This window comes from Falco cherrug, chromosome 2 (assembly GCF_023634085.1).
Source record: "Falco cherrug isolate bFalChe1 chromosome 2, bFalChe1.pri, whole genome shotgun sequence".
Taxonomy (NCBI): domain Eukaryota; kingdom Metazoa; phylum Chordata; class Aves; order Falconiformes; family Falconidae; genus Falco; species Falco cherrug.
In genome coordinates this window covers 90,117,774-90,131,825 of record NC_073698.1, presented here as the reverse complement: position 1 = coordinate 90,131,825, position 14,052 = coordinate 90,117,774, and the positions used below count along the sequence as shown (strand labels likewise).

Here is a 14,052-nt window from a genome sequence, read left to right as displayed (position 1 = left end):
GCAGGTGATAACAAAACTGGGAAAATATGGGGTTTTCTCCTAAAAAAATGTTTGTTTTCTTTCTTTTTTAAGGTCGGAAATATGACAAAAATGGAAATTTAGACCCTTGGTGGACTACTGACTCTGAAGAAAAATTTAAAGAGAAAACAAAATGCATGATTAATCAATACAGCAATTACTACTGGAAAAGAGCTGGCTTACATGTATGTGAAACACCAGTGACTGAAAACAGTGGTGCATTAGGAGTTCCAGGGGTTTTTTTAAGTTTTCTTTTCATAAATCCCATCATGTTGGGATATTAGGCTACCAGCTTCATTTCTTACAAAAAAAAAAAACATTTTCTGAAGTGAATAATTGTGATTAAAATTGTCTGTCAGGTTTGATCAGTCCAGTCAAATGCCAAATACCCACACCCTGGTGACAGGGTTAAACCACTTCTCCCCATCACATTGTTTTGGAATCAGAGGAAGAGGATGAAGCCACTCAGCAGGGCTGGTCTAATTACTGCGAGCAGCGTGTTAAATGTCTTCTGAAGATGAGGTCCGTAATGAAAACTGAGCAGTCACTCGTTTTAAAAAGAAGACTATAATAGCATGTTTTATAGATTCCTTTAGCAATTCCGCCTGCCATTTATTACAACTATAAAATGGATGCATAAACCCTACTTCATTTCAGATTCAACTCTTGCTATTTCTTCCATGTGTGCATGCAGACCCAATTTTATCTCAAATGAAGGGAGTATGATAGCAGTAGCTCATAGAAAAGGATTGAGAAAAAAGTGCAAGTGAGTGATTTCTCTTTCATTGTCTATCAGTTATGGGCTTCCCTGAAAATGTGCACATTATATAAGTGTCCAAAATGAAGGAAATATAGGGCAAATACCATATCTTCAGAAATCAGTAGCTAAAATTCCAGTAATGCTGGCTGGGACGTGAATTTAATCTTAATTTTCAGGATAAAACACATACCTTACCTCCTACTCAATTCTACCACCTCTACTTAAATTTTAGAATAAAAAATACAATTACATTCTTGCTTTTTAAGAATAAAGAGGTCACACTGAATGCTTAGGAATAATTTTAACACTTTCCCCAGGCTGTTTGTGTTAGTCTCAGAGATAACAAAGCCATATTGTAGTCCAGTCTGAAGTCCAACAACGCATGAAGTACTTCATATAAGGTAATTTACAAATAAAAATGCTCAGGCTCATTCCTGAATATCTCTAGGACATAAAATGTCAATACAAAAATGCCACATAAAGAAGGTCATTAAAACCTTCCCCAAGGATGTGACTGAGCCCTTCCCATGCTCCTGCCATTGGCTTGGCCACCTGCTTTACCTTCTATGGTGTCTCTTGACATGGGTAGATCTGAATTTCCCCTCCAGTGTAGCTACTGCCTTTGAAGTCCGTGAATGGATTTACTAGACAGATCCTGTTACCCACAGCCTTATCCACATGGCTTTTCCCTCCTATTTCTGTGGGATAGCCTAAAGCACTTTTTAGATGATAGAAGGAGAATATTCGCATTTTCTGCCATATTTTATAGCTTATGTGTGAAGAGCTATGCATGCAAAGACCTTTTTTTTTTTTTTTGCCTGTCATTTACATCAATATTCTGCAGATTTTTTATGTCTGTATGAATATTTTTCATGGATCGAGAAACCTATTTGCTCTTCTTCTTTCTCATCCAGTTTACAATAAAAATGTCTCCAGAAAAGAAGTGTAATGAAAGAAAAAGTGGATATAGAAATGGCTTCAGAGTGCAGCAATCACATAAGTCATCTGATCAAATAAAGGGCTTATCACAGTCCCCTGAGACCTGTCACAAACTGTCTGCGTAGAGCAGTCTCAGCTACCTGACCCAGAGCTGCCCAAGATCAGCGGAAAGACTTCTGCCACTTATTAAAATGACCTATGATCCAAGTGCCACTGCTAGGTTACTCTCATTTATGCTCTAAATCAGACCTCTTCACAAGCCCACTGCAAGTAAAATGTATGAGTAGGCAGGCCAGAAAAAAGGCAGCTGGTTTGTATGCATGTTCCCTGGTGTCCCAGTACCTTTTCTGCTAAAAGCCTGTCTCCCATCTCCCTCTCCAGCCCTCTGAGGAAAGGGATGCTCTTTCCTCTGCTGCTCCTATTTCCCCTTTATTACACCCTTGAGTGTAACATTGGACTCCAGGCATCAAGGAAGATGCCTGGAGTCCAGTCTGGGTACTCATCTGCACTGAGTGGTGGGGCTGTGCACACATACCTGAGTATCCCCTAGGTCCTTTTACCTCTTTTCCCCCATTTTGCCTTCTTTTACCATCCTGAAACTAAGGTGAGTCCTGACGCCAGCGCCCCTGTACTCATCCCTGTGGCATGGGAGAGCCCATTGTCAGAAGATCTGCAGGCCAACACTGACCTTCAGAGCTCTGACCAAAACTGTGCTCCATTACCTTGCTTATTCGAGGCATAGTAGAGAGTAAAACTGCTTAATACAAATACAGTTTGGTAACACTAAGACCTTAGTAGGCTGAGTGATCAGAGATAATGCTCCCCTTGCAGAAATGAGGATTTCTTCACAATGATACTGCACTTGGTAATACCAGGAGACTGGCTTTTTTGCAAAGTTTAGATAGCACTGCTTCTCACAATATATTCTCGTTGCTCTTGCTCTTGTAATCAATACAGGGGAAAAGCAGTGTGAATCTCCTTTGCAGATATTTTTAGAGCACTGAATATACTATCAATTTCAATTCTGTCTCTGACAGTTATTTTTAATTGCACTGGTTTATATTATGACTTAAAGGTTATTGCAGCATCCCAGTAGTATATTAAGCAGAGAAACAAATATAACCTCTTAGATGAAAGTCTAAGAAGGTGCTACTGGATCTCACATGTAACCAGATAAAAAAGTCTTCAGGGGAAAATTATTGATGCTCAGATCAAAGATCAGGAACTGGATTCTTGGGTGCATTTTATCTACTACATTTTGTGCTACAGAGATCTAGGACCAGAACCAGGATAACTCATCATGGAAAATTGTTTACTGACAGTTTTCACATTGAAACCCAGTTTTCTTAACCAGAGGTATGATGGTTGAAATTGGCTGAGGTTGTTCTCATCTTGTTTTATTTTTTTCCCCTGTTTCTTGAAGTTGATCAAGAAGGCAGTTCAGGAACAGGTCAAATGACTGATGTTCTTTCATTCTGCCAGGTGAAAGGCAAGCGGACTTTGGCAGAAAACATTGCAGATAATGGAGGTTTGCGAGAGGCTTTCAGGGTAAGTAAATGAAAAATATCTGAAACATAGTATTATTAAAAAAAAAAAAAAAGAAAAAAGAAAAGGCTGTGGTTAGGCTTCATGTTGCTGCAAGGCACTTTGTATCTCTTTCTTATCAGGCATACAGGAGATGGATTACAGAAAAGAGAGGAGGAGAAGAGGAGCCTTTACTGCCAGGGCTCAAGTTCACACACAACCAGCTTTTCTTTCTGAGTTATGCCCATGTGAGTAGTACAAATGTGTTTCAAGTCCCCATCTATTAACCAGTACAACGTACAGTGCAGAGATGAGACTGCTTTGTTTCAACAGTCCACACCAGCCAAACCCAGACTTTTCAGGGTATAAGCAGACTTCTCCCAGGACCATTATTTCTTTTCTCTTTTTCTCTTTGTCCTCATCTATTCATGGTGCCAGAACTGCTGAAGTTATTCCTGGTTTTGCACAGTGTTGTCAGCAGCTTTCTTTCCTCTTCCTGCTTCCCTCCACTACAGGAGTCTTCTTGCACATAATGACTCCTTAGCCTCTTCCATTTTAGCTTCCCAGATTTCTGGCGCTTGCAATACACAGCAATTTCTGACTGTTTCCACCACAGACTCCTATTGCAAATGTACCAGCATTCATTACTGAGCATGTTGTTCGAGGAAACTAAGCAGCAGTGAAGAAAAACTTAGTTTATTTTTTGCCATCTTTCTTTGCTGTACACTAAATATGCTGTAGCAAAACTTTGATAGGGGATGTGAGTTTTTTAGAAAAACATGTAGAATAAGGGAGAGAATCAGAAATTATTTGGTTAAGAGAGTTGGGACAAAGTCACTGTATATGAAAGATAAAAACTGGGCTATAAAAGTTTGCCCAGCAGTTGAAGGAATGAATCATCTAAAACTGAAGAAACAGCATATCCAGTGCAATCAATGCAACCAACACTGGCTGAAAATAATTTCTCTGCTGAGAGTCAGTGTAGCAGTATATGGGCCTGTGACCATTTCAGTTTGACAATATTGACCAATGACAAGACTCAGCTTTGGTTGTTTATGCTGAGTTGAGTTTCACACCGTGTCAGTTTTTCTCCAAGAAAACTTTGAAGCCATAGGGAATATCTGAGGATCTTACAGGACCACTGCAGAAATCTTATGTCCAGTGTCTCCTCCTCTGAGGGGAGGCACATTCACAGTGAGAGCAGTGTATCCCAGGTACCCTTGAGCTCAGCCTGCTTTCACAGAGCTCAAGACACTCAACAGACCCATCCAAACTGCCGGGGCTGTCTTCAGCCAGACAAAATTGCACTGAAGTCCACATATCCTATAGGCAGTCTGACTTAAAGGATTTTGTTGATAGGAAACATTCAGCACAGGGCTGTGTAAGTAAGGTAGGGGCTGCTTAAAGGGGATTTTTCATGCAATGAGTACAACAAAAGAGGGACTATTTAGCTATGCAAATATTCTCTCTACCCTGTTTTGTGGTCAGTTACAATTGGGTCAGGTTATCATATCAGGAATAATGAATTGGGGACCACTGATGGAAACTTGAAAAATGTATAATTTTAAAATAAACTGACATTCCATCATGGAACAAATACATCAGGTAATACAGCTGCAATTCTAGAGATAATAAACATCATTACGGGTACTTTTTACACACATTACATAGCTTTGAGACCAAGAAATATGCTTGGTAACTATTAAGGCATGAGGTGCTGCAGCACAAGCTGAAAAGCAAGTTAACATTATAGAGAACTTCAAAAAAAAGAACTAGTAAAGTGGTTATGATTAGATGATGGGAATGAGTGGGTGGAGAGTAACGATGGGTGGAGGCTGTATCCACTAATTTGAAAACCAAGGGAATATACCAAGGGAATATACCTTTTCAAAAAGGGATTTGAAAACCAAGGGAATATACCAACAGAAAACTGCAAGTTAGCAAAGGTGAAACAGAACAGGAGTTTGTGTCTTGCCATTTTGTGCATATAGTAAGTAATAGGCATCTTAACAGTGACATTACATTCTGCTTTACTTACAAAGAGATCCCAGATAACATGCCTGTTTCTGCTTTTTGTCTTTTATCAGGTAAGATGCAACTCCTTTAGACCAGAATCTGCGAGAGAACAAATATATGTTGGAGCTCACAGCCCTCCTCAATTCAGGTAGTGCAAATAGTGTATTTACTCAGCACACATATGGAATCAATCACTGCAGCATACAAGTGCAGAAATTTAGCATGTTAAGAGGCGTTTAAGAATGAACACAAAATTGGACTATGCTCTTGCTTTAGACTGAAATTGAAATGTGGTGGGGGTTTTTTTCAGCTGATCTTTTGCTATTACAAATACTCTTCTGTAAAAATGAAAGGCTTGCATTTATCTCCAAAAGCAGTTGACCCAGAACATATTCTGATACCTGTGATGTCCTGTAATCATGGCCTGGGTATCTAAAATGTCTCATCTATCACTTTTTTTTTTTTTTTCCCCCTATGCAATTCTAGTTTAGAAACCAGTGAATATTAGGAGAGTCCTTGATTTAATTTGCCTGAGTTCATTAAAGTCTTTAACGTTAATATCTTGAATTATATTGATAATGCAAAGCAAAACATGCCCTGTAAGTTCAGTTCAAGATTAAACTCTTCAGCTGAACTTCAAGAGACACTTTCCTTGAAGCAGCTGGGGGAGTCCAGCCATAACAGGGTGTCTGTGTCTTTGCTCAAAAGGCCTCCCCCAGGCTCCCCTGTCCACAGGCACCCATGAGCCCCAAGAAGGAGAGGCTGGAAGAGGGGGAAGGTTTAAGGACTACATTTGAACAAGGAAGCCAGAGATTTTTTCTCTGCTTCTCCACAGAGGTTTTGTGACCAAGAGCGGTTGTTTCTGTTGAGATTCATGTTAAGAATTGTGTTTGTCCTCAGTCAAGTGCTACATTACCTCAGTATTTGCGGAAGGATGTTGACTCCACAAGCTGATTCACTGGATTAGTTGCCTTCTGGAGATTCCTACCACTTTCTGTTGACTAAAGAGGGAGTTGGGATCCCATCTTATCTGCGGCTAAGTTTAGGTGATATGAGCCCACTTTGCCTCACTTGTCTCTTGGTAAAGTAAAAATAGCAACACTGTCTTCACAGGGGATCTCTGAGGTTGCTTCCAGGTACTCTGACATATTCAGCCATGCCAAAGCTGAAGATACAAACATGGCATGCATAACACACCCTGGCCTACTTATAATCAGAACAGGTTAAGAAATAATGGAACTGGAAACGGGATGACATAAATTTAGTATAAGCTAGCATTGCAGGTGTGTATGCTTGGTCTTGGTAGACCTCTGTACTCTGCATTGAAACCTGTACTCCCAGACCTTTGCAATACCTGTTACGCCAGCTAGCCATGGTAAAAGTAGTGCAGTATGCAAATCTGCATGCCTTTTAACCATTGAAAATAGATCATGACAATGAGGACAGGAGTATCAGACTGATCTTCGCCCTACAGTGTGATATTCTTTTATAATTCCTTAACCTTGTTAAGATTTTGGTAAAATAACCATCTCTTGTCTTTTAAAGTCCTCAGATTTATTTACCTATATGTATATTTATATGTTCAGAATCATTAAGTAGCTACATTCCCATGAGGTGATGCAAATTGCAAAATATACAGGAAAGCCTGGGGATAGAGGATAAGTCATGAAGGAATAGGGCTAAGAAAGAAAATTCCAGAGAAGATTAGATGAATTTGGGGCCTGAAAAATACAGACAACACTTTTTCATAGTTTTTATGTGAGATACCCAAAACACGCTTCTGTTTCAGATCTGAAGAGAAACTGTGGTGCTTATCTTTTCCTGCAAATTCTATTGACTGGGCTAACAAATTAAATTATCTATTTCCCCCAGCTTTGCTTCATTTATGTCCCAAGACCATTATAACAGCAGTACAGCTAGTTTCAACATTGACAGCTCTTGCTATCCAAAAAGCCCAAACAGCCCTTTTAAAAGTAATTACAAAAAGTAACTTAAAAGATGGTAGAAATGAGCAACACATATCCTGAGCATAGGTGTGTGCATCTAAGCTAGTCACCCCAGTTTCTTTTCACAGTCAAAAAAAGAATAGGCATTTTTAAAGTGTTTGTGTCTATATATATATATATAAACCCCATCCTTCTGCAAGTAATACATTTACATTACTTAGACTCTGCAAGTGCATCTTTCTATTGACTGCCAGTGGAGCCCAGGGTGACCCGTTCAGGGGAAGACATCTCTACTGTAGTTCAATGGGTTGAAATCCAGACAGCCCACTCTGATTCCACAGTTAACGTGTGGTGATATCAAACCATGGGTAGAAAAGTCACATGCATAGACACATAAAGATATTTCACTGGCTAGATTCCAGTTTTATTTATTTTTAATTGACAGATTTCCAGATCTTAATTGTCAGTGCTATTTTTGAATGCTGGTTTCCGAGTGAAATCCCTCACATGGCAGGCAGAACTCCCACCACCTTCAGCAGCAGTTCTGCATGACCAGCTGTTACTGTTCCAGTCCCTGAATACGTATTTGCAACGTTTTTACAGTAAAGCTGTATATCTTATTTGAAAGCTAACCTAATTTTGTAATTCTCCCTACAAAACTGACCTTTATACATTTTTGCAGCAGCTGACTGCAAATTTTCTTACTCACAGAAAGTCTAATCAATGTAATAAGAATCTTTTCTACCATGCTGAGCTATGCTGAGAAGCTGATTGTCTGCAGTGGAGAAAAATGACTTCCCACTGCATAACAAAGAGGGTGAAAAGGCATACAATTAATATCTCAGTAGATACTTTTCTGCTTTTAACTCAGGATGCTGTTTACTTTAATACCATTGCAAATTTCAGGTTAGTAAATTCCAAGATGCTTAAAAGCATAGAAAAAATCTGCAAACACCACAACCCCAATCTAGCAATGGTAAAATAATAATTTCTAACAGCATGAAATAATACAGACATGGAAGCAAGAGCCAAGGATGGCTGCAAACAAAGAGTAAGCTCTTCCACTATGCCTGAAAGTGCCAGTCGGCGATGCAGACACATTGCCTAGCTCGTGTGAGGCAGGGATGTGCTATTCTGTCAGTATCACACCACCTGTGATGGAAGCAAGAGAGAGCTTGGGAACTGGTCAGGGCAGAAGCCTCAGAAAATGTATTTCCAAAATATCAGAGGAGTTGAGATGCTCACAGGTGTAAGGCTGAGCTGGCCAAGAAGAGTGTCTGTGCTTGTCCCCCAGGGCTTCAGGCTGGAAAGTCCCAGGGAGCCAGCATTTGTGGGGGGTGGGATGGGGTGGGGGTGAGGGTGGGGGGTGGGCAGAGGGTGCTGTTGCAAGTATTTGGCTGGCATGAGCCAAATCAAACCATTTCCAGCACAACCACAGTGTGTGCTTACCTCTGCCTGCCTGCTGGCCTGCAGCTGTTTGGCAGGTGCTGGGAGGATTCCACTGTGCAAGGCTACGGCTGATCTTCCACCTTTGCTGCCAAGGGTCAGATTAGAGAATCATTCTAAATCACATGGTATCCACAAAATGCAATCGTTTTCTGTTGAGTTTCTAGCAAAGTTAAATGCTTCTTAAAGCACCAAATGAAACAAGATTGTCTTCACATTAACTTTAACTGGAAGTGCTTCTCCTGAGCTTTTTGGTTTTATTTGTGGAAAAATGACATGGAAAGCCTGAAAATTCAACCTGAGGTGAACACACTGAAACACTTATGGGTCTGTAGTGTTTAACAGAAGACAATGTGCATGTCAGTCACTTTTCTCTTTGCAGAGTTATCGGTGCCATGAGCAACTTTGAAGAGTTCCGTAAAGCTTTCAATTGCCCAGCAAATACAACGATGAACCGAGGGGCAGAATCCTGCCGACTGTGGTAGACATCCCTTCCAGGTCTTCTGTCAAGAGGGATCTGCAAGGTGAAATGCTGCACCTGAGCTCAAGCCCACGGGATAGAGTTTCAGAATAAAGTTCTGCAATCTAGAGAGCTGTTACTTCAAATGCATCTTCCTTATCCATGCTGATGACCTACATGGATCTAATCACTCTCTATTCAGAGCCTAGAAACACTTAAAATAGAAGAGGATAGGTATTCTTTAATAATAATAATAATAATAATAATAATTGAAAAAAGGAACTCCTTTTAGTCATAAAACTACTAATGCTCATCTGCAGTTGCATTGCTGTTGATGGACAGCTGCCATTATCAATCCTAGTTCCTGATTTATAGTTGAGTAAGAGGTAAAAGCTAAAATCTGGTTTTAATCTATTGCTCTGCAGGGGTGCTACGCAGAATTCTCCCACACAAAATTTATCCTTTCTGGATGAAGAAATTCATGAGACCTGCTACAAAACCAGGCCTGATCTGCTTTGTGATACAGCATTTCATAACTTAAACTATCACTGCCCAGCATGCTATAAATGATGTTGCATGATGTAAAGACACAAGACTTTATAAAAATTCGGTTTAATATGTCAGATTAGTGCCTTAAATTTTGGAACAGTTTCAAGCTGAGAAAGCACCTCATGGTTTCCATCTGCTACGACTGAACAGAAAGGATACTTGTCAGATCGTGGCCTCTTCTAATTTTAGAACAGCTTATGATAAAAATCAATGTATGGTGAAAGCAGAGGCTTGCAGAGGGAATTCCCAGCACCATGAAACTCAGAAATATTACAGTACTTATTCCTGTTCACAGTGTGGGCAGTTTATTTTCCTAAGAGTTGATCTTTGCCTTTTGCTTCATCTACATTTATTTTAAAGCCTCAAATACTATACCATTTTTTAATTTAGAGATTTCTTAGTGTCTGGGATTAACAGAGGAATGTAAGTAGTGTGCATGTTGGCCCTCATGTTCTGGACAGGGCAGAGTGATTTGTGATTTTAAGGAAAGAAGAATGTGGGACTGAAAAACAGAGTTCCGGTACCATTTGACTTGTCTGGATAAAAAGAGTAATGCAGGAGTAGAGTACGTTTAAATACAGTATACATGCAGGACAGTTGAGTTTTTTAATTTTATTTCTGACAATATTCATAAACCCCCACATTTTATTGCAGCAGAAAAACTTTAACACATAACTATTACTGGGGGCAGGGGGAACAAAACAACCCTTTCTTCCCAAAAAGAAAGATATGTATTTAACTGGTATTTATTTATACCTTGTGCATTCATTTGTTTCAAGTGGAGAGTTTCTTTACACTGATTTAATTACTGCAAATCTATATATGTCTCTGTGTGTATAATACTTTCATATATATATACACACACACACAAATATATAAATTCTTCTATTTGCTTAAATTTTATTTTACCAGTATAGAAATGTAAGTAAGATAAACTTTTTTTACAAGGATTGGTGAAATATTGTCCAACAGTCAAGGTGGAGGAAGGTTCAACTGAAGCCAAGTTTTTGCAAATGGGGTTAGTATCTTATGTTTCTTTGTAAAGAAGGGGAACATCATGGAAACATAATTTATGGAAGGAGACAGGCCCTCAAGCTACCTTCCAGAGGGAAGGAAGCAGACCCTCCTGAATTCAAGGCACTGTTCCACTTCTTAGAAAGAAAATACTATTTTTTGGGACCAGGACATTCTTTCGTCAAATTTTCCCTGAAAAAGTAAAAGTTTTCTTAAGAGGAAAAGCATTTTTGCTTCCTTCAAGCCAGCTCTATTCCTGAGTTCTGTGGATTGCAGTTTGTCATTTGGATTGCAACTACTACATTTTTTTCATGGAGATACTTTTCACATAAACTGTGATGGCAGTATTTTCATAGACACTTTCCTCAAACAAATAGGTGTGGGTCTTGAGCAAAGTGATACCGTTTGCCTACTAAGCGGAAAGTTCCCTAGTACATTGAGTACTGAGCTGAATTAATTCCTGTGCTCATACGACCACTGACATGATGATGTTGGCTGCTTTGGATCAACAGCACAAAGTTCAGGGCCTGTTAAAGGTAGTACCAGTATGGTCGTTGTCCTCAGAAAAGTCAGGTCATCAACTCAAACACTTATCTAAACTAAACTTTATAAATTACTGGACAATGCAAAGCTGGTTTCTCAAGAGTCAGCTTTAAGTTTTCTAATTTTTTCTCTGAGATCAGAGATGCATTTGCAAGGGCTCGTCTCTCATGGCTGTTTTCCAGTGGGACAGATTCTGTCATTCTGTGGTTTATGGGGTTGTTTCTTTGTACTGGATAGCAATTTCTTCTAAAATGCCTGGTGCTTGCTGCCTTAAATGTCACTCTTACTGCTCCTTGCTAGGCTCAGGTCTTTCAAGTTTAATACCAGGGATTTTTGAACTGTGGTGTGCATATTCCAAACAGCAGAGGAACTGCTGCAAATCTGTTTCGTCTTTTCTAGGACATATCCTGCAGCAGTCAGGGGGCCAGGTCCTGGTCTGGGAGGATAGTAGGAAGCTGGAGGGCTTGGGGGCAGTGCACCAGGAGGGAGGAAGAGACTGTATGACCAGATTTTGTACCTTGATTTTAGCAGTTGAGAGGGGACCTATACACTGCCAGGAAAGCCAGAAGCCCTTGCTGCTGACTGGCACATTCATCGATAGTATCACAGTTTGGAGAATCCTTGCTGCTGACTCAGGTTTTCAGTGTAGGGCTTAGGGCTTGCATATGCCCATGTGAGGATCCCAGCCTGCCTCACTTGCTCACTTTTTACGTCAAACCAAACAGTTGGTAATGCAATTTACAGTTCACTTTGGAGCCAGCTATTTAGGTACCAGTTGGAAACCAAAGCAGAAGGTACTTAAATTCATTATTAAATCTTGGTCACCAAAGATAGCCATAAGCTAATGATGGTTTGTGAGGGCTTTCCCCATTGCCTGTGTTTTGCCAGACTCCCTGGCCTTGCTTTGTTTTCACCTTGTGCTATCTGGGACTGTGCTAGCAATGCCTTGCTGTGTTGCTATCAAGCTCACTTATTACATCTATGCAAACAGATTCTTCATCATATATATTCTTCTCTCAGAGCTTTCAGATTTTTTTCATTTTGTTGTTTTTTGGTTTTTTTTAATTGCCAGTAATATTGTGAAACGTTTCTTCTTGTTGGCTCAGTAATCTTCTCTTCCAGTGATCTAGAGTGGAAGGATCACGTATGAAGGAAACATTTTTAGCTGTGTAAATTTGAAGAGATATTTTTCTACTGTGTAGACATAAAGAAACAACCTCTACTCCTGTCCCATGTCCCCTTCTTTGGGTTCTGAAAATATGCAAACTTTCTATCCTATTCCTATTCCTATTCCTATTCCTATTCCTATTCCTATTCCTATTCCTATTCCTATTCCTATTCCTATTCCTATTCCTATTCCTATTCCTGTTCCTATTCCTGTGACTGTTCCTATTCTTGTTCCTGTTCCTTTTCCTATTCCTATTCCTGTTCCTACTCCTATTCCTGTTCCTATTCCTATTTCTGTTCCTGTTCCTATTTCTATTCCATTCTGTTCTGTTCTATTCCTTCTTTTTCTGGACTAACCCTGCAAACACTAAAACACCACCTTATACACTGTGAGTATTTCTGCTGATTGCATTGTGAAAGAGTTAGCTTTACACACGAGTAGCTCTCTGAAAAGGCAGCTGTGCTATTCACTTCTGTAAACTGCTTAGGTACATAAACGATACCCAAGCTGGGTCTGGATGCTGAAGGACCAAAAACCCCAGCTGTATTATAAAGCTCTGCTTGTGCCTGTGCAGGGAGACTTCAGCGCTCTTTAGGTAGGAATGTTACCATGACACTAAATGTTTGGATTATTTATAAAAAAATCAGGTGGGTTTATGTATAACTTTTCATTGAGTATTATTCAGCTAATTACAGGCTTAGAAGTGTATCTCACAGCAATGTTTTATTTTTTATATCTATCTATCTATCTGTCTCCAAAGAAACATTAAAAGCCTGACAACTCAAGAGGCAGAACTATAGTGAGTTAAAAGGTCTTTTATGTTTATGTCTTTTTAATCTGGATTTTTATTTTGCAAGTCAGTTTATTGTACTTTTTAATTTTTCTTCCTGCATCATATGTGAATGACACTTTTAAAGACAATTGTGTTAGCCAATAAAAGCCAAAGTGATAAAGAATTTTCCTATGCTTGCAATATGGCAAAAGCTGCTTGGCCTGTCACTGCCCAACTGTACTATGTTACTTCTGTAATATATAGTTTTTATCCAATGTAATAAAGAGCATAATGACATGGCCCCACGTTCTCAAGGCTACTTTCATTGCTAGGCAGGCTAAGAAGGACCTCCTCTCTCAGCCAGAGTTTATTAAGCTTCACTTGCCCCCACTAACCTGCTGGAGGCAATTAAAATGAAGATAGGATGAGCTGCTGTGGATGAGACTGTATGCTGGAGAAATTGCAGGAGGGGAGGCAGCAGATCTGTCCCAGCCAGAAGCTGCTGGAGCACATCAGGGGTGAGATAAGATCCACCTGCCCATCAGCCTTGCTCTTCTCCTCTTGCCCCAGTCCGTTCCTGTCTCTGCCCAGCCTTCGTAGCCTCACCTGCTTTTCAATTCCTTCCAAGCATTTTTCAGAAGTATTTTTAACAGGATAACCCTAGCCCCACGCCCAGGTTTGAACTGCAACTCAGTGACATCTTTTCCCAGCCAGCACCAAGGAGCAGTTTTGCTGCCTTCCCAGCTGTGCTGTGACTGCAGGTAGCTTAGCTTGCTGCTGTTCCTCACCACGTACTGCACAAGCCTGACCAAGCATTTGCTCAAGGGCTGCTCAAGCACAGGGACCATGCCAAAGCCTTATACATTAGCAGCTTGGCAATTCTGGGCAAAGTGCCCT

The 14,052-nt window shown here is 40.1% G+C and overlaps 1 protein-coding gene across 1 annotated transcript in view; it reads left to right on the top strand.

Annotated features, from left to right (window-relative positions):
* The window catches only part of PHEX (phosphate regulating endopeptidase X-linked), a 115,215-nt gene extending 101,776 nt beyond the window's left edge, over positions 1-13,439 (top strand). Inside the window, exons 18-22 of the mRNA XM_005443058.3 lie at positions 73-203; positions 3,200-3,265; positions 3,385-3,489; positions 5,329-5,405; positions 9,032-13,439. Coding sequence (XP_005443115.1) covers positions 73-203; positions 3,200-3,265; positions 3,385-3,489; positions 5,329-5,405; positions 9,032-9,134 — 482 coding nt within the window. The 3' untranslated portion in view covers positions 9,135-13,439. The remainder of the gene's footprint in view (positions 1-72; positions 204-3,199; positions 3,266-3,384; positions 3,490-5,328; positions 5,406-9,031) is intronic.
* The last annotated feature ends 613 nt before the right edge of the window (positions 13,440-14,052 follow it).